Raw genomic sequence first — 21,578 nt, forward strand, 5'->3', positions numbered from 1 at the left:
ACTGTCTCCAAATCCCCGGAGAAACAAGCCCAGCCAGCTCCTGAGAACAGCTCTATGACCTCATAAGCACCTCGAAGGAACCCTGGTCACTCTTGGGTACCTGCCGCCAAGACAAGCTGTGAGCTTCATGGCCACAGTTCCTTTTAGCCTTCAGACCTGCCTCTCCTCATCAAACACACTCTCGATTGCCTCTTTTCCCCCTTTGGTTGCCATTTTTATTGAACACACAAGCCCCAGACAATGATCAGCTAAACATTTTCTTACATACTACCTCTGTTTTTTGGAGCGTTTTTAATCTGAAAAATATAGGGAAATGGAACCAAAAATGTAAAACTCATTCATAATCCACTTTAAGAAATAGAGTAAGAGGCAGAAGTTGTCCCCCCATTCTGCCACACAAATTCTGTCCCTCCCTACCCCACAGACGTAACCGCTGTTGAAAGTAACCATCTCAATCTTTTACTATCCTTATTGAGACATATCTATGTCCCGATCTATATCCATGACTGTTCTATGTCTAAATCAGTAGGTACATATTTAGCTATCAATCCACAAAATAATCTATATACAGTTGCTCAGGTGGTGCACTGCTCAAATCCTAGAGCCACTATTCAGATAAACTGCCTTATAATTCACTTACACTTATTTCTTGCCTTACAAAAATGAGAGGACACCTTCCATATTAAACTGCTACTTTAAAAAAATGCATCCGTTATGGACATCTTTCCTGATCAACCCATATAGTCATAGAGTAAAGGCTGCCTGGTAGTCCATAGTATGGCTACACCTCAATGAATCCAACCCTTCCCATCTTGAGAGTCATCTAGATATTTCCAAACTTTTTGGCTCTTACATAGTCCCTTTAATATTCATAGCAGCCCTCTGAGGAGGGCATCATTATACCCATTTTAAACTATGGAAACTAAAGCTCAGAGAGATGGGATAACTTGTCCAAGGATGAACAGCTAGTTAGTGGCAGAGTCAGGATGCCATCCCAGGTCACTCTGACTCCATGTTTATGTAGAGCAGTTGATACTGAGCATGGGTCAAGGTCATCACCTCCACAAGGTTGTTATTGATAAAGATCAATCCACAAACGGAGACCTGACCTCTACCTAGAAAGGCAAAGGGAAGAAAGCTAAAACTAACTTTGATTTAGCACCCAGTGTGTGTCCGGCACCTTGCTGGATGCTTCATATACATTATTTTATTGAATTCCCCCAAAGACAAACAACAACAGTAAAGCCTTTTAGAAACATACTGGTGTCCTCACTTATAGAAAAATGAAGTTCAGGCCCAAGGTCACACAGGAAGTGGGGGAGCTCGATTCCAACGCAACTTCTCTGCTTGTATTTCTAATGAGTATAGATCTCAGCCCACAAACCCAAGTCTGCATGAATACAACTGTGTTTTTCTGAGAGTGAATTTAGTTTCTTAATTTCTTTCTGAAACCTGCTTCTTGTCCAGTTTTCCCATCTCGTTTCCTGATACCACTACTTACCCTGTTCGGACAGGCCCAAAACTTAGACAACCTTGATGCCTCTTTTCTCCCCCGACATCCAACAACCAAATCTCGTCAGCTCTGCCTTCAAAAAGAGTCAACCATAAACTTCTCCCACCTCCCGACCTGCTTGCTTCACTAAAGCCCCCATCATCCATCGCTCTCATCCCAGGACTGCAGGGTCCCAGCTTTCGAGCTTCTCCCTGTCAAGACCATTCTCCACTCAGCAGCCTGAGGGGTCATTTTTTAAATGTCCATTGGGTCATATCACTCTCCCGCTTACCCTCCGTCCCCAAGGCCCCACCATACTTGCAAGAAGGCCCCAGTGCTGTTCTGTGGCCCACAGCTCCCGCCGGCCCCGTGGCCGCAGCCTCCATCTCCTTCTCCCTCCACACTCTCTTGTTCCCTACGGGGTCCTCCTCGTCCCTCGACAGCCCAGCTCACTCCCACCTCAGCGCTTCCTCTTCCCGCTGCCTAAGGTGGGCCTGGTTCCTCCTGCATTCAGTCCTCAGGCCACACGTGCCCCTCAGAGACACCCTTGATTGATCGTCACCCTCGGTGACTCCCGAGCCCCTCATCCTGCTTGAAATTCTTCAGAGCTCTGATCACTGTCTGAAATCAACTGTTCAATTGTCCTCCTTTCCCCCCAGAAGGGTCCCAGGGTGTTTGCTATGTCATGGAACAGTAGTCCCAGTGCCTAGGCTGGTGCCTGGAACCTAGCAGGTGGCTAATTGCTATTTCTTGAGTAACATGAATGAATTTTTGTTATGAGCCCTGCTCCATTGGGGGAGGAGTTTAATCTCAGCCAATCCCTTTCCTTGAAGGGCATCTAAGCTCAGAGGGGCAGAAGGAGTGGGGACGTCTGGTCTGAGTCATCTTACGTGCATACTGGCGTCTGCTAAGGTTTTCTCATTCCCTGGGGCAGAAGAAAGTATGATGGGGAAAAGGGATGGCGGCGGGGCGGAGGGGGGAGATCAGTTAATATACCAGAAGAGTCGGCGACCACACAGCTTTGTCCCACTTCACTGCTTCACACACTGGAGATCCAGCACACTCAGTAGTCCGGGCTCTCCCTGTCCTGAGTCCCAGCTGCCGGACCCCAGAGACACACAAGCCTCGTCCACGCCAGCGAGCTCTGCTCTTGGGGAATGATGCTCAGTACTCTTCCTGTGCCCGTGACCTCACTGATTCTCACAGCAAGCCTGAGAAGCAAGAAAGGTAGGGCTGGTGATCCTCATTTCACAAACGTGGATACCGAGACCGGAAATGGTTACGTGAGTTGCCCAGGTCTGCAACGCGGGCTTGGGGCAAACCTGAAGCTGGGAGACAGATGTGTTTTGCTCTGGGGTCACCCACTCTCTTCAATGGGTAGCTTTTTAGACAGTTGCTGGAAGTTGAAACCACAGAGGGGTGATGAGTGTTCAAATCCTGATGACCTCATCTGAGACCCTGGATTCCGCCATGCCTGAATCAGCTTTACCTCCTGGATGTATCAGGAACCGTTGAAATTCAGTCACTGCTGATTGTCAATCCAGTCCTCTCAGCAGGAGGCACACTCATTCATTTATGCAAGAAATATTTACTGAGTGAAAGAAACAGAATCTGGATTCCTAAGGGTGAGACTCATACTTGATGAAAGAAAAGGGTCCAAATGGGGCACAGGCTGAGGCTGTGAAATGACTGAGAACTCTCACACCCAGAGGAAGCTCTGTGGAGGAATTAGGGTCTATGAGAGCCTAGAAAAAGGCTGGTTACTGAGTCCTTTTCTGGTTAGTCATGAGGGAGCACACTGAGATTTTTGGAGTCAGAAGAAACTGAATTTAAGTTCTGAATCTGCCCCTCATGGGCTGTGTTAATTGGGTAAGATACTTACCCTCTCTGAGCTTCAATTTACACATTGTAATAGGGTGATAACAAGAGTGCTGTGGTGTGAGGGTGAAATTATGTGTGGCGAACACTGAGTACAGTCAGTTTTGGAAAGAGAGGCAGGGCAGGAGAGGGGTACATGCATGGACTCTGGAACCGGACTCTGGGTTTGAATCCTGAGTCTGCCACAGATTGGATGTGTCATCTTGGGCAAGTTACATATTTCTCTATGACTCAGTTTCCTCATCAATAAGATGAGTACTGGGCTTCCTTGGTGGCACAGTGGTTGAGAGTCTGCCTGCCGATGCAGGGGACATGGATTCGTGCCCCGGTGTGTGAAGATCCCACAAGCCGCGGAGCGGCTGGGCCCGTGAGCCATGGCCGCCGAGCCTGCGCGTCCGGAGCCTGTGCTCCGCAATGGGAGAGACCACAGCAGTGAGAGGCCCACGTACCGCAAAAAAATAAAATAAAATAAAAAAATAAGATGAGTACCTATCACATAGGGTTAGATCAAAAGTGCTTAGAACTGGGATTGACAAATAACAGGATTTTTAATATATAATGTATAGTAGAGACTACGCTTCCAAGGAGGTGATCTTATATTTGTGAACACTTTTGATTGCAAATGACAGAAACCCATCTCCAATAATCATGAGCAGCCTGAGGAGCTACTGGCTTATGTAACTGAAACACCCAAGGGTTTACCTAATTCAGGCATGGCTGCATCCAGGGGTTCAAATGATGTCATCAAGATTCAGACCTTCAACCCCTGTCAGCAATACGTCTTCATCTCAGTTTCACCCTCAGGCTTGCCCTCTCCAAGAGGGGTCCTTGCCAAGCTCCAGTTCCAGCTTACTACCTTAGCAACACAGTGAGAAAGAACATTTTCCTTCCCTAACAGTTGTAGCCAAGGCTCCAGGACTATCCTCAATAGACCAGCTTGGTCACTTGCCCTTCCCTGAGCCAGTCCCTCTGATCAGGGAGGTGGAATGTGTTGACTGGTCACATCTAGGTCATGGGCTCCCCCTTTAGCCAACCACAACAGCCAGGCCAATTTAGAATTTTGATTGGTCATCACATGTCCGCCTCTAAGCTAATAATGGTGTCACCCTTCTCCCCCCGCAACCCCGATACATGGACTGAAGTGAGGGAGAAATGATCTCCTACAACGGAATCAGGATGCTGATACCAGAAGATAGGAAAATGGACAATCCTCAGGCAGGTAGGACAGATGTCCCCTCCAGAGTCCTGGTACAGATCAGTGACCTCAGCCTCCCTGATCCCCAGAGAGACACACCAGGATCCCTCCCCCGCTGCCCCTGGATCCTGAACCAGCCTAGCTAGTGACAACTGACTGTAGGCTCCAGGCCACAACCAGGGGACAGCACTGCCAGCTGAAGGGGGCACAGTGAATGTGCTGTGAGCTTCAGCATCCCCGTTGGAGAGAGATGGATGTAGTTACGGAGTGGGCTTGGCTTGAGGACCCAAAGAGAAAAAGCCACAGACTTAGGAAGAGGGAAAAGGAAAGTGGGCAATTCAAAGGCTCAGGTTTCGAAAGGCTCTGGGATAAGAGGGTCTCAGGCAGTGAAGAGATGCTGACACAAGAAGCTTAGAGAAGACTTCAGACTTGGAGGAGATACTTAATACTCATCCCTTCATTTACTTATTTGTTTATTTAATGACCTACTGTGCACCAGGCACTGGGAAGACAGCAGTAAACAAGGAGACGGATGGGGTTTCCCCAGTGGCGCAGTGATTAAGAATCTGCCTGCCAATGCAGGGGACACAGGTTCAAACCCTGGTTTGGGAAGATCCCACATGCCGCGGAGCAGCTAAGCCCATGCGCCACAACTACTAAGCTTGCGCTCTAGAGCCCGTGAGCCACAACTGCTGAGCCCGTGCACCACAACTACTTAAGCCCGCGCGCCTAGAGCCCATGTTCCACAACAAGAGAAGCCACTGCAATGAGAAGCTCACACACCACAATGAAGAGCAGTCCCGGCTCACCGCAGCTAGAGAAAGCCCATGTGCAGCAACGAAGACCCAACGCAGCCAAAAGTAATAAACAAACAAACAAACAAATAAATAAAAAGAAGGAGATGCATTCTTGGAATTCATAGTAGCATAGAATAAACAGACATGTAATTAAACCCATAATTAATTATTTATAATATGTCTCCCAAAAGAAAAGCATGGGGTGCTGTGAGAGCAAATAATTAGATGGCATCAGCCTGAGGATGCGTGGATGGTAAGATCTTAAGGAAAAGTAGGAATTAATCAAATGGGGAATGGATAGAGAAGCATGTATGAGGCAGACAGAGTATAGATTCAAAGGTCCTGAGGCAGGTGAGAAAAGCAAAGCCAGTGCAAGAGGAGTGTGAGGAGAAGAATCTGGAGATGGGCAAGGTCCAGATCACAGAGGACTGCATAGCACTTTTGTCCTTATCCAACAGAAAGCCACCTTGTCTAAAATTCCCTCAGATACAACACACAACAAACAGACATTCGATAAATACTTATGAATAACCTACTATGTAGCAGGCCTTGTAGAAGATGTTTGAGACACAATGGTGCTTATATTCTAGTGAAGAAGTCAGAAATTAAACAAGGCAATAAATATAAAGAAGATAATAAGCGCACTCACATATAATCATAAGCTTTGTGAAGGAAGTGACTGAAAGTGTTCGAGGCAGGTGGAGATCTAAACGCTAAGAACAAGACAGCTCCGTGAAGGGCCGGGAGAGAGTGGTCCAGGCAAAAAGCTGTGTTCCTCAACCTCCTGCACAGTAGAATCACCTGGGGGAGCTAAAAAGACTGAGCCTCACATCCAGAAATTCTGATTCCGCTGGTCTGCATTGGGGTCTAGGCACCAGTACTATTTTTTTTTAATATCTTTATTGGAGTATAATTGCTTTACAATGTTATGTTAGTTTCTGCTGTATAACAAAGTGAATCAGCTATAAGTATACATATATCCCCATATCCCCTCCCTCTTGCATTTCTCTCCCACCCTCCCTATCCCACACCTCTAGGTGGTCACAAAGCACTGAGCTGATCTCCCTGTGCTATGCGGCTGCTTCCCACTAGCTATCTATTTTACATTTGGTAGTGTATATATGTCGATGCTACTCTCTCACTTCATCCCAGCTTCCCCTTCCCCCCGTCCGCCCCCACCGTGTCCTCAAGTCCGTTCTCTACATCTGCGTCTTTATTCCTGCCCTGCCACTAGGTTCATCAGTACCGTTTTTTTAGATTCCATATATGTGCGTTAGCATACAGTATTTGGTTTTCTCTTTCTGACTTACTTCACTCTGTATGACAGACTCTAGGTTCATTCACCTCACTGCAAATAACTCAATTTCGTTTCTTTTTATGGCTGAGTAATATTCCATTGTATATATGTGCCTCATCTTCTGTATCCATTCGTCTGTCGACGTAGGCACCAGTACTATTTAAGAGCTTCTCGGTGATCTGGGGTCAGCCAGGAATGAGAGCCCCTGGGCCAGACCTAGCTACTCAAAGTGTGGTCCACAGACCAGCAGTATCTGCACCACCTAGGAGCTGGTTGGAAATCCCAGAAGAGGCAGAATCTCAGCCCCTTTCCCAGACCTGCGGGTTTCAAATCTGCATTTTTACAAGGTGCCCATATTAAAGTTTGAGAATAGCTGATCCAGAGTATAGTGAGAGGGAGGGGTGTGAGTAGGACAAGGTGGGATGGGAGAGATGAGAGGAGGTCAGATGGGTTTTACTCTAAGGGCCTGGTTTTATTCCAAGTACGGCACAGGTACACATATACCACACCCCAAAACACACACACAGGCAAACAGACATATCCACACTGGGCACCAGGCCCGTTTACCTTCTCTGCTTTTCTAAAATATATTTGTATCCACCTCTGATAACTCCAGATGCTCCCCTGGGGGTAGGTGGGGGCATCCCTACCCCATTTCTCTCTCTCTCTCTCTCTCTCTCACACACACACACACACACACACACACACACCTGCCCTTAGACTCATCCCACCTAGAGATGCCCCCTGCCTCACCCCCATCATACTGCAACTCAGAAGGACTCTGGTGGGTGAGTGGGCAGTGAGAATGGGGGATTTGGAGGAAGAGGTCCCACATTCTTTCTCCTGCCCAGACAGGCAAGAGGCCTGGAGGGCACCTCAGATTCAGGGGAGAAACGATGACGTCCGCACAGGTTACAGGGAGGCAGCCAGGCTCTGTATCTTGCAGAACTAAATCCCAGGATGGTGTTTGCTCGAAACGCCAGAACTATTCCTGGATGTCAGGTGCAGTTAATGGTTGCCATGGCCACCACCCATGCTTAATGAATAGAAAAGAGTTAAAGATGCTGGATAAATGTCAGGGCCCAGGATGGATTTGCTTGGGAGCAAATCGGTTTGTGTGGGCAGAGCTGCCCAGTGAAGGTTGAAATGAGCAGTCCAAGGTAGCTGGAAACAGATACAGGAGAATCTCTCTCCCCCTTCTCAGGTTAGTGGAGTCAGAATGGCACAAAATTTCGAAAGTGTGGCTTTCTATATGGACAGTTTCAACATAGACTCCAGGTTTGTGGGTTTGATCCTGCAACATGTTCACAGAGATTGCAGTGGGGCAGAAACTGAGCCCAGGTCCCTCACGATTTAAAAGATGTCACTTTACAAAAAACAAAACTTTTCTGGATTTTTTTTTTAATGAAGAAAGTGCCAAATTAGGGTTGAAAAAACAACCTTTTGTAAAGACGATGTCAAGAAAATGAGAAGATAAGCCACAGGCTGGGAGAAAATATCTGCCAAAGATACATGTGATAAATGGCTGTTACCCAAAATATATAAAGAATTCTTAAAAACCAACAATAAGAAAACAAAGAACCTGGTTTTAAAATGGGCCAAAGACCAAAACAGACATGTCATCAAAGAAGATATACGGATGGCAAATAAGCATATGAAAATATGCTCCACATCACGTGTCTTCAGGCAAATTCAAATTAAAACAATGAGATACTACAAGTACCTATTAGAACGGCCAAAATCCAGAACGCTGACAACACCAAATGCTGGCGAGGATGTGAAGCAGCAGGAACTCTCATGCATTTCTGGTGGGAACGCAAAATGGAACAGCCACTTTGGAGGATGCTTTGGTATATGTGTACCTGTGCTGCACTTGGAGTAAAACCAGGCCCTCAGAGTAAAGCCCATCTGACCTCCTCTCATCTCTCCCGTCCCACCTTGTCCTACTCACATCCCTCCCTCTCACCGTACTCTGGATCACACACCTTGGTATTTACCCAAATACTCCTTGGTATTTATATCTACACAACAGCCTACACATGGATATTTATAGCAACTATATTCACAATTGCCAAGATCTGGAAGCAGCCAAGATGTCCTTCAGTAGGTGAGTGGATAAATAAACTGTAGCAAATCCAATGGAATATTATTCAGTGCTAAAAAAAATGAGTTATGAAGCCATGAAAAGACATGGAGGAATCTTAAATGCGTTTTACTAAGTGAAAGAAGCTAATCTCAAAAGGCCACATACTGTGTGGTTCCAACTATATGACATTCTGGGAAAGGCAAAACTACGGAGACAGTAAAAGGAACAGTGATTGCCAGGGGTTCCGTGGAGGGATGGATGAATAGGTGAAGCACAGAGGATATTTTTAAGGCAGTGAAACTACTCTGTGTGATACTATCATGATGGATACACATTGTTACATGTTTGTCCAAACCCATGGAATATACAACACTAAGAATGAACCATAATGTAAACTATGGATTTGAGTGATAACCGTGTATCAATGTAAGTTCATCAGTTATAACAAAGGTACCACTCTTGTGGGGAGGCAGATAACGGGGACGCTACGCATGTGTCAGGGGAGGAGGATATGGGAAATCTCTGGACCATCCCCTCAATTTTGCTGTGAACCTAAAACTGCTCTTAAAAGTAAAGTCTATTAAAAAATAACAATAACCTTTTGAACCTCATACCTCCACCTGTTACACTGTAAGTGTGCCATTTACACACTGCTTACAGCAGTTAAAGAACAAATGAAGGGGTCCAGTAACGAGGAGTAGATTCCAAGTCACACAATGAATGTCCCTCAGGTCTGTCAGTGTGTCTCTGTGACCATGTGTGGCACTGCCTTTGGGAACTGCTAGCGCCTGGGAATGTGAAGGCCAAGTCCAAAGAATGGGCTGCTCTGAGCTCACAGCCGGGGGCAGGGACTCAGGACTGTGTGATGCTCACTAGTTGAGGAAAAGTCTTGTATGGCCTCAACCTCAATCTTCTAAGAGGGAATCGCTCTCCACAAACCCTCCAAAACCCTGTCTGGACCTGTTCCCCAGCCAGGGTCTCACATACCCACAGAGGCCGAGTTGTCTGTGTGTGTGACAGTGACCACGCGTCCATCTGGCTGCAGAATGTGGCTCTCAGACTCCGGTGCTCATCAGAATCCTGGAGGAGCTTGCTAAAAAGAAGTTTCTCAGACTCTCCCTAAATCACTAAGTCGTGTGGGGGGCCGATAAATGTGCTTTTTTTCCTAAGAGCCCAGGTGATTCTTATGCAGGTGGGTCCAACGTTTCCAGGCACCTCTGGAGGAAAAATGTCACCACTTACAAGCAGCAGAGATGAGGGGGCCGCAGCCTTCTCCCCAGAGCCCCTGCCATGGCCACGGCCACCTGTGTGGTCTGGATGGGCTCTCGATTCCTGCCAATGCTTGCCGAGGCAGGATTAAGATGATTTTTAGAAGCACTAAAATGATTAAGGTGGCCACCCCACCCTCATAGATAATCCGATACTAAAATAATAATGCTAAACTATTACATAAGAAAGATCAACGCACTTCTGGAGTTTTTTCTGTGCTATTTTAATGATCTTTTGTAAAAGTCAAATATCAATTAATTTCCAATTCTCATTTTTTTTCTCTCTCTCTGTACCCCTGCTTTCCTGGTACCCCAAACACGTGGCTTATTCTGCATAGTTGGTTAATCCTACACCAGCGCCTGTGAAGTTCCAGGTGCCAGGCTGGGTGCCAGGCTGCAAAGGGGATCTAGAACACAGAACTGGATAGAACTGCCGTCCTGGCTAGGATGGGCCGGGCTGTCGGCTCTGTGATCCAGGACCGGCTAGGACCTGGGCTTTGGGCTAGGCTGGTGTTCCAGTTGGGCCTGCAATCAACCAAATAATTAAGGACCAGGGAAAGATTTTACCCCAAACCGAGCGGAGGGGCTGATGAAGCAAAATGCCCAACACCAGGCTCTTCAAAATAAATCAGGCCTAGAACTGGGTGCAGAGGACAGGTAGCACCCACAGTGCCCTGCTCTGAGCTCCACTTCCTGCACTTGGTTCTAAGGCAGGACACTCTCTCGACGGAGCATCTCTCTCTGGGTGGATGTGGCTGGACTCTGGCTGGACCGCCGTTCTTCCGCCATCGGCAGTTACTTCTTCAGAAGGTTCAGGATGGCTTTCAGTGATTCCTCTGAAGATGCTCTTCCCTTCCTGCTCCTCTGCAAGCCCCTGCCATCTTCGAAGAGATCTTCTAAAACTATAAATCAGATTGTGTTTCTCACATGTGTAAAGCCCTCCAAAAGCATGGACCACACGCCTTTCCAGCTTCCAGCCCTGGCCTGGAAGGGGCTCCATCGTCTGGCTCCTTCGTGGAACTGGTCTTATCCTGCCTCCCCCTCACTCACTCTGCTCCCTGCACTCCCCTTGGTTCCAGAAACACACTAAGTATTATCTTTCCCTGGGGCCTTTGCACTTGTGGCGCCCTCTTCCTAGAAAGTTCTTCCCTCAAATCTTCCCTTGAGTGGCTTCATCTTGTCACTCGGGTCACCTTCTCAGAGAGGCCTTCCCTGTCCACCCAATCTCACAATTTCCCCCCACTGCCCCCAGGTCACTCTCTCTCTCTGGGGTTTATTATTTTCATGGCATTTATCACTATTTGAAATTACCTCTTCCTTTTTACAGAAACCTTTGTTTTGTTCATTTATTTGTTCACTCTCGGTCTCTGCCCCACTAGCATGTAACAGCCTTGAGATCCGGAACCTACACTGTTTCATTCACTGATGAATCCGACGTGCCCAGGACACTGCTTAATGCAAAGCAGGCACCCCAGTAGACATCTGTTGAACAAGACTGAATTCAGGATGTGCACTGACAGCAGTTCAGGAACCTCAGAAGAGGATGTTTATTTCTCCTTACCTCACTCACTCCAATGGTGCTCTTATTAGGAGCCGTGGGCCCTAATTGCTGAAACCCCAAGTGCTTCGTCTTGCTCAGAGAGACCAAGTTTAGTTCAGGGTCCTCATTATCCGTGAATTCATTATCCAAATCCCTGCACACGTGCGGTTGCCCAGACAAGCCAGCGAACTCCATCTTAATGTGAATATGTGATTCATCACCTGACCATTTATAAAGCCAGTCTCTACTCAAACACACCTCCAACCCCACCCCACTCCCGTTTAATACCCTACAATTCACGGTCTTTGCCAGGCAGCCTCTCTCTGATTGCCAGCTCTTGTCAGCATGTGACCGTACAATGCAAATAGGAGGCAGAAATGATTGCAAAGCGAGATTGCGTATCTCTCAAAATGCACAGGACTTCATGAGATGGATGTGAGGGGCGCTGACGATCTGCTGGCGTGGTGTGACATGCCAGCCATGGGCGGCCGAGAGCTTGGCGGAGGGACACTGGTTAACAAGGCGAGAAGAGCAAACCGACAAGAGTGATGATGTGATAGGCGCATCCGGTGATTTGAATGTTAAAGGATTAAGAGAAGCCCTTGAGAAAATGATGACATGCTCAAATATTTTTTGCAGAAATGACCCACTTTATGATCCTGCTCTGAAAGTCAGACTTTATAATCCAGCTGGGAAAGTGAAAGATTTCATATTGGACCATCATGTGATTTTATCAGACAAAGGATGCCCCCTCCCACCAAAAATCCACATAACTTACTTTTTGGTTCACCCTAGTGCATAGTAAGAAAAGATAAGACAAAATAAACATATTCTCATAAATGATCTTTTCATTTTCAAGATAAAGCTGGAAGTACATCTTTGAACTTTATTATTTGCTATGAAATAATGGTCCCTATTTTTGAGGGAACTCCCCTAAAGGCTGTGGGTCTCAACCTTAGCTGAACAGTTAGACTCATCTGGGGAGCTCTGCAAACTCCAGATGCCCTGACTAATTAGTAAGAATCTCCAGGGATAGAACAGAGCATCGGTATTTTCCTACTGTGTCCCCAGCCCCCGTAATTCCCATTTGCAGCCCATGTTGAGAACCACCGTTTTAAGGTAACTTATGCTCTGTAATAAACAGGATATTTAACACCAGGAAACCAAACATTCTTACAATCAGGTGGTGACTTTTGCTTTCTTAACACAAGTACGTCCGGGGCACAAACAAACTTGATGTTTGTTCTTCTTTCCTGATTCCTCAAGGCGGATTCACCAGAATGGGGACTTAAAAGACCTGTATCGCTGGACCCAGAGCCCTGGTCTCCAGTGAGCCTTGGTTTTGATTCTGAGCTGGATTTCAGGGGCCTGGCATTTCAGCTGGACTCGTGGCTGAGATGAGGCCAAGCTCTGGGCACTGGTTTGGCTGTGTTTCTGGGCTGGACCAGGTTCTGGGCACTGATGCTGGGCTCGGTGGGCTGGTTAGGAGGATCCACCCTCACTCTGAGCACATGGTAACGGTCCAGAACTGCTCAGAAGTAATCCTTTGTCAGGTTGGGTGGTGCCACAGCCACCCAGTTGTGCCCAGGACGGTCAATGTGGGCCACTCACCGCCCATGGGAGGTGGATGGGGCTCCTCCTGAAGACCACTGAGAGGCGCTGCCAATGGGATCTCCTCCCATCAGAGGAGGGACGTCCTGGGGACAGCTGCTCCCCGTTCAGGGTCTCCCTTCAGGACCGCAAACTTGAAAAGCTTGGGCCTTGGATGGCTCTCTCATTTCCCCAGGTCTTTCTGCTCTGGGTCTAGTATTTCCTGACTTGAGGCCCAAACCCGTAAAGGCAGAGCTGTCTTTAGCTGACCCAGAAAAGCTCTGTCTGGCCCTCGCCCAAACTTGGTACAGCAGGTGTTCTAGGCCTATTCCTGCTGGGGTGCGCCAGCTCCTCGGGCTGCCTGCCTGGCCCAGCCCTGTATGGGTGCACACGCACACGCACACACACACACACGCGCGCACGCACACACATGCACACACACACACGTCTACCCATGTGTAGATATGTCCATGTGAGGGTGGCAGGGAGGAGACACGATCTCCAGCTTCCCCCTGGCTTCCTCTCCCCCTACGCCCGGAACAGAGTTCGCAAATAACATTAAGAGCTGTCCCTGTTAACCCTCTTCTTGGTGCCCAGCGCTGTGTTAGTACCACTTAGGGGATTTTGCTAAGATCTCAGGCTCTGAGGTTAGTTAGACAGACCTTAGTTTTAGGCCTCAGTTTCCCCATCTAGAAATGGATTGACTGAATTAACACACACACACAATACTTACCATCGCTCTAAAGCACTTGACAAATATTAACTCTTCTAATCCTCATTAAACCCCACAGGGTTTCCCAGGTGGCGCAGTGGTTGAGAGTCCGCCTGCCGATGCAGGGGACGCGGGTTCGTGCCCTCGTCCGGGAAGATCCCACATGCCGCGGAGCGGCTGGGCCCGTGAGCCATGGCCGCTGAGCCTGCGCATCCGGAGCCTGTGCTCCGCAACGGGAGAGGCCACAACAGTGAGAGGCCCGCGTACCACAAAAAAAAAAAAAAAAAATCCACGAGCTACATACCGTTAGTAGTCTCCGTTTACAGATGAGGAAACTGAGACACACATAAGTTAAGTAACTTGTAGCTAATACACGGCACAGCTGGCACTCACATGCAGGCAGTCTGGCTCCAGAATCCTTACTCCTCACCCCAGCCTACGACCAGTAGGAGTGCCTGCTCCACGGGGTGGTAAGCAGTACCCAGAGATCCCTTAACCCAGTGCCTGGCCCAGAGTACATCTAAACAAACAGCAGATAATGTACCTACTTCTTGGAGAAATCCTAACATCTGCAGATTACTGATATTTTAACAGATGAGGAGACAAAGGCTCAAGCGAATGAATAACTCACCCAAGGTCGCCCAACTAGTGAGTTAGTAAGTGGTGGAATAGAGATTCGAACTCAGGCCTGAGGGCTCCAAGCTTTGCTCCTACCACTGCACCATATGACCTCTCTCCGGGTCAAATATGTACATGGTGAAGAGCGGGCAGGCTCTGTTTTTCCAGATTGCAAGAATCTGACTTGTTTGTAAAAATTCACAGCAAAACAGTCTAATCCCCACTTTGTGACTGTTGATGGCCATTTCCCAGGATCAGGCTGGGTGCCCGCAGTACTCGGATCTGAAAGGAAATACTCAGGATGGAGACTGAGCCACGGAATGTGGAAGCACCACCTTCCCTGGAGCTACGGAACAAGGGCTTTAACAGTTAGAAACAAAAATGTCCTATTTTAGGGGCTCCCTCCCCACCCTGGCTTCCTCCCTTGCATGTCTGGAAGCCACTCAGGACCACATAGGTCCTTTAGGTTACGCTGATCCTAAGGAAGAGATGGAGTTGACTTTGGTCCTTGTGCAACCCAACCTCCTAGACATTCCAGAGACCTCAGTGCTGAAGGGACAGCTAGAAGGGCAGCTGAGGGACCCGGTAACACCACCACAGTAGGCCCTCTTCCACCCACTGGCCTCCCTTCTGTCCCCCAAACTAACCAAGCTCATTCCCAACTCCAGAGCCTGTGTGCTTGCAGTGCCCTTGGCCTAGAAAGCTCTTTCCCTGGCTCTTCACACAACTGACTGTTTCTTTTCATCATGTCTGAGCTCACCTGTCCCCCTGAACCACCTTGCCCCAAATTGCCCACCATCTCCCCCACCCAATGCACAGTCACCATCACATCATCTTGTGGGCTTCCTTCAGAGCACAGTTATCTTGTTCTTTTATTGACTATATAGACTCTCTTTTCCAGTGAGAATGTAAATTCTGAGGACCAGAATCTTCTCTGTCTTGGCCACTAGTCAATTCCTGGGACTTAAAACAACTCTGGTACACTGTGGGTGTCTGATAAATTTGGGAGAAGGGTGGAAGGAAGGAAGGAAGGAAGGAGGAGAAAAAGTTTGAATCAATCAATCTTCACAGCCCAGTTCTCATATCTGCCCTACCCCAGGTACCCATCACCTGTCACCAGTGACCACTGGATCTGTCCCCCAGACCAACCACCACTGATTCTCTGAAAGCCCCGAACTACTACCCCCCACTCCAGATGGGGACTCACTCACTCCCATCACCTCACTCACTCCCTCTCATCACCTCACACACTATTCCACTCTGCCTGAAGGCACACACCTCCTTTACTCTGATTAACTTTTAATTAACCTTCAGATCTCAGCTTAGACATGATTTTATTCAACATTCAGTTAACAAAAATCACTCTACGAAGTTATCAAGTGAGAGAATTTTTGGTGATGAGGGAAGTACTTTTACTTTAATCTTATGCCATTCTGTATATACTGTTTGAATTTTCTAACTACATACATATATTCTTTTAATTTAACAGGGATTATCTGAATACGGGATAATGGACTGTTTCTTATTTTCCTTGTAATATTTTTCTTCTTTGAAAAAATATCCTAATAAATGTTCCTTTTAAATGTCAGTGCCACAATGACTTAATTATTACAGCTTTATGGTATGGTTTAATGTCTTAGAAGAAGCCAACTTCTTGAGTTCTTTCATTCATTCTACTATTTTTTCCCTAGCAAATTGCCTCCAGCTTCCCAAATAGACTATTCTATCACCTGGAAAAATGATAACTTTACCGTATTTTTTTTTCTATTGCGTATAACTCTTAATTCTGTTTTATTTCTTCTTGCACTGGAGCTTGTAGAATCATGGTACATCATAGAAGCAATAGTGGGTATTCATATCTCATTCTTGATTGTAATGGGACTATTTCTAGGGTTTGACCTTTGAGAAGGATTGTTGGTTTAAAGGAGGTGCCTTCCTCCTAGGAAGGAAGTATCCTTCCATTGTCTGAGCCAGAGAAGAACCGTCAGCACAATCTTCTCTGCCCAGGATGAAGTTTGTTGTCACCCCATAGCCAGTCTCTGTAATTACACCTCAACACTTTGGGAAATCTCTCCTGGCTCTACCTGCCGTTCCAAACCTCTTCCTGGGGTCCTGGAGTCTGTGGATTCTCACAGCCTAGCTCTTCTATGTGCTCTACTGTGGGTTCCCATCACCTTTCACCAGTCACCACTGGATCTGTCCCCCAGACCAACCTCCACTGATCCTTCTCCTGGTTTACCACGTTCCTGGTTTCTGCTCCTCTCTGCCCCAGTGCCTTAGCCTCAACTCTGCTAGGACGGTGCTTATCTCTGTATCCTAACTTCATCCTTGCAGGGTACCTGTTTTCAGCATCTCTTTTGGCTCCAGCCTCTGCAGTTCATGGGCAAGTCCAATCCCATCCTTTTTTTCTTAGATTTACTGATGTGGGGAAGTACTGATGAGAAAATGTAAGTGAAAAGAAGACCAGCAAGATCCTGATTTTATAAAACAATGTGTGTGTGGAAGCCTGGGGGTAGGGGGAGCAGTGGGGGATGTGAGGGGAGCCTGGGAGGAAACATACAGAAATGCTAAATAGTGGTTATTTCTGGGAGCTGGCAATATGCTACTTATATGAATGGCCAAGTTCACTGTTTGATGAGTGTATGACTTGTGCCAGCAGCTTCATTTTCAGTGTGGAGTCTTCCTCAGGGAAAGTCTTGATTCCCTTTCCTTTTTTTTTTTTTTTTTGCGGTACGCGGGCCTCTCACTGTTGTGGCCTCTCCCGTTGTGAAGCACAGGCTCCGGACGCGCAGGCTCAGCGGCCATGGCTCACGGGCCCAGCCGCTCCGTGGCATGTGGGATCTTCCCGGACCGGGGCACGAACCCGCGTCCCCTGCATCGGCAGGCGGACTCTCAACCACTGCACCAGCGAAGCCCTCCCTTTCCTTTTATATTGCTTTTTAAAATCTCACCATGGCACCAATGTGTCTCTTCTGGTCCTAAAATACCTACCAACACCAATGGTAGGAATAGCTATAATTTATTGAGTTCTTACCACGTGCCAGGAACTGTACTAAGTGCCTTACGTCATTACCTGATTTTAACAGAGTTCTGTGGAAACTGCTGAGTACAGCACCAGGTGCTGTAACTACTATTACAGCTTCAATTAATTCTCATGACAACTGCATGAAGTTATTATTGTTATTATCTTTATCCTGGAGAAGAAGAAGAAACTGAGGTTTGGAGAGGTCATTTTCCATAGGTTCCTCAAGTGACATAGGGCCTGGGGTGGTGGGGGCAACTGTGGCCAACTAGAGAGCTGGCACCCAGTCCAAAGAGGGGGGTTGCTGAGGCCCGGCTGCTAGGGATTGTTTTCCCATGGAAATGTGGGACAGAGAGCCCCATTTTTCAAGAGAAGCTGCAAGTCAGCATTCATGTGACATACCCTGAATTTTAAATTGCGGCAGCATATTTAATTTTTAAAAAATACAATAAAATACTACAAGTAAAAAACAGAACAAAACAAATACACTAAACAAACCATCCTGCAACCCATATTTGCCATAGATGAGCATTATCTGCTTTAGAATCACCAGCTTGGAGTACGTCCTCCAGTCCCAAGAAGGCCCAAGTTCCTGTTTGCTTTCCACTTTTGCCCTCCCGGAGTTTGTGCTACTTCCCAGGACTGAAATCTCCAGGACCGTGATCAGCAAAATTTTCCTTAGCCAGAGGGTCAACATTTTTGGCTTTGCCGTCTCTGCCACAACTACTCAGCTCTGCCATTTGGCACGAAAACCATAAACAAATGGGCATGGTTGTGTTTCAATACAATTTTACTTATAGACACTGAAAGTTGAATTTCATGTATTTTTTTACTTGTCATGAAACAGTATTCTTCTTTTGATTTTTTTCTAATCATCTACATAGGCAAAAACCAGCCTTAGCTTCTGGGCTATATAAAACAGGTGGTGGGACACTTTAGACCATTTAAAATTCGTGACTGTTTCTCCAGGAGCTACTGGTGTTTGCTGGCTCCACATCCTAGTTTCAGGCTGCCTTAAGCCACCTTAGGTAAGGCCCATTTCACAAGCAGATGCGAGCACGTGTGTAGTTCCTTATCCCCACGTGGTTCTGACTGGTCTGTTTCAGTAGCTTTCACATTTAATCTTCAGCTGAACATTTCCTTCCTAAGAAATCTTTCGTGGAGAATGTAAAACAGCTAATGATAGGTGGTCCCACAACCACCATCCTTGTCCTGCTCTGTGGCCCCTGATGCACATCATGGAAAAAGCACGGTGGATGGAAAAACCAACTGGTCCCGTTCATAGCAGTGGATGGACCGTGAAATTATCATAAAGCCATCTGGCAAAGGATTTTGCTTACAACTCTAAAATGTGTTGAAGAGAGTGCAATTCACAGTAGTGGCTATGAACTTGGCTTTGGAGTCTGGAAGACTTACCCTTGAGTGTGCCACTTATAGTTGTGTCCTTGCAGAAATCCCTCACTTCAGATTTCCTCATCTGTGAAATAGGGCTCATCATACCAGGTACCTCCCCAGGCTGTCTTGAGAGCTAGAGAGGATAAAACATGTAAAGTGTTTAGAATGGCACGTGGTAGATGGTAAGTGCTTCACGTATGTGACTTATTCTGATTTGTTACCCAGCCAGCTGGAAGGCGATGGGGCTTAAAAGCAAACAGGAATCTGTGAATGAAACTCTAAAATCCAAACAAGAAAAATGAAGGCCTTCTTTCAATATTAGGGAAGGAGTTCTGAGTTTGTTTTTCTTCCAAGAATTTCCTTGAGTCTTCAAGCCTTCTCTCCAAGACCCCGCCCTCTTGGTTCTGAGTCCATTCTTTGCCTGGTAAGCAGAGAATCAGAACCAAGAGGATGGGCTCATATCATATCATTTATTGTGAAATGCCTCTGGTTTGGAGCCTGTTTATAGGATGTGTTAAATACACGGCACTCTTTAAGACATGGAAGCAACCTAAATGTCCATTGACAGATGAATGGATGAAGAGGATGCGAGATACACACACACACACACACACACACACTTACACACACAATGGAATATTACTCAGCCATAAAAAAGAATGAAATAATGCCATTTGCAGCAACATGGATGAACCTAGAGATTATCATACTAAGTGAAGTAAGTCAGAAAGAGAAAGACAAATACCATATAACATCACTTATATGTGGAATCTAAGATATGACATCAGTGAACTTCCACAAAACAGAAACAGACTCACAGAACAGACTTGTGGTTGCCAGGGGTGGGGGGGGGGGCAGTATGGGAGGGATGGAGTGGGAGTTTGGGATTAGCAGATGCAAACTATTATATACAGAATGAATAAACAACAAGGTCCTAGTGTATAGCACAGGGAACTATATTCAATATCCTGTAATAAACCATAATAGAAAAGAATATGAAAAATTATGTATATATATGTATAACTGAATCATGTTGCTGTACAGCAGAAACTAACACAACATTGTAAATCAACTATGCTTCAATAAAATAAATTTTGAAAACTACATGGCACTCATTATTATGAGTTAATAATAGGCATAATAATAATGGCTACCTTCATATTGTAATGGTAAAGCCCATTCAAATATTGATTCTTCCCTTCACCAGCTGTGACAACTCTCTTTCCTCTGTGATCCTGCGTTGTCTTCTCATCAAATATCAGTGTGAATAGTCCCTATCTCCTAAGGCAGTGGATGAGAGTAAATGAGAGAAGAATGTAGGTTTCAGCTCTGTGCCTAGCCCGCTAGAAGCACTTAAAAAGTGCTGGCCATTATCATGAAGTCCCTAGAGCTTTGCGAAAATTATCTCATCTTCATATATGGCCTTATTTAATTCTTATAGTAACTGCTCTAAAATATAAGCCCAGCTACATGTGAACATAAACCTTGTCCACTGTCCACGACACCACCTTGCCCCTCACCTCCAGGCCGTCTCTGCCGGCAGCGACAAGAACAATAAGGCATAATTTCATGCTGTGTTGTGGTGAGAGGTTCTGAAATAGTTTGTCATTTATGAGAACTGGCAGAGCCATTAGCTGCCCCAGAGATTGGTTAATTGGCTAGTTAACAAACACCCACAACAAGTTAAGTCAGGCTGATGTCAAAGAAAGAAAAGGAAAGAAAATGCTGACAGTTTCCCCGGGGTGCACCTGCGCAATTCTGTGCCCCCTGAAGGAGTGAGCCACACCGCAGAGCACAGCAAGCTGTGGTCCTGGGCGAGGGGAGCGGGGAAGGGGGCGGTCCTGTGTCAGATATGAGCATTATCCAATCAGGGAGAGTGGGTTACTCCAGAATCCATGCCTGGAATCCACACCAAGGAGTCAGCAGACCTTGATTGGAATTTTGGCTCTACTAGTTACCCGTATGACTTCAAGCAAAATTCTATGGCCAGCTGCCTCATCTGTAAAATGGGAAGATAAATTTATATATATATATATAATATATATATATATTATATACATAAGTATATATGAATATATGTGTGTATATATATATTCCGCTTCCTTTTCCCCTTTCCCCTCACTAATTGGGAAAAAAAGAAAAAGATAAGACAAGACAGTTCTCATGATGAATCCTTATGCTTCATAGCTCTTTGCCCTTCTAAATAGATCCCAATATCATGCAAAATCTAGGAAGCAGAAAGTTTCCATCTTCGGCTTTATTTTTATTTTTTTCCTCTACCAATCTCCTTTTTGTGCCCTAAGAAAGATGCTGATGGGCCAACCGAGGCAGAGCCTGCAACACCCATCAGGCATCTTCACTGTGGGGGTGAGGATGCAGGCTGGGCCCCAGGGGCTCTTTCCACCCCTCCCCCGCCAGCTCAGGGCCACGTTTGTTTCCACAGGGGCTTTCCGAGGCGTGTGCAAGAAAATTGATCACTTCCCCGAAGATGCTGACTACGAACAGGACACGGCTGAGTATCTCCTGCGTAAGTTCCCCCTTCGCGGGTCCTCCCGGGGAGGGGTGGGCGAGGAGGGCTGCCCTGAGGTTGTCCAGCTGCCTCTGAGTTTGAGGCTCCCCAATACCCAGCCCCAGAAATGGATACGTGCAAAGAAGCTTCAGGAAAGTCTTTGCTACTAGACAGAGACA

General features: G+C 46.6%; 1 protein-coding gene and 1 long non-coding RNA gene across 5 annotated transcripts in view; one reads left to right on the top strand and one right to left on the bottom strand.

Moving 5' to 3' along the window:
- Nucleotides 1–21,578, top strand: part of CACNG3 (calcium voltage-gated channel auxiliary subunit gamma 3) — an 81,773-nt gene that overhangs the window by 48,886 nt on the left and 11,309 nt on the right. For all 4 annotated transcript variants that reach the window (XM_060033079.1, XM_060033077.1, XM_060033080.1 and 1 more), the window contains one exon: nt 21,334–21,417. In XM_060033079.1, the coding sequence (XP_059889062.1) occupies nt 21,334–21,417 (84 nt within the window). The remainder of the gene's footprint in view (nt 1–21,333; nt 21,418–21,578) is intronic.
- LOC132438806 (uncharacterized) overlaps nt 18,501–21,578 on the bottom strand; it is a 92,207-nt gene continuing 89,129 nt past the window's right edge. The window contains exon 3 of the long non-coding RNA XR_009522225.1: nt 18,501–19,023. This is a non-coding gene — a long non-coding RNA (uncharacterized lncRNA). The remainder of the gene's footprint in view (nt 19,024–21,578) is intronic.

Source organism: Delphinus delphis, chromosome 15, assembly GCF_949987515.2.
Source record: "Delphinus delphis chromosome 15, mDelDel1.2, whole genome shotgun sequence".
Lineage (NCBI taxonomy): Eukaryota > Metazoa > Chordata > Mammalia > Artiodactyla > Delphinidae > Delphinus > Delphinus delphis.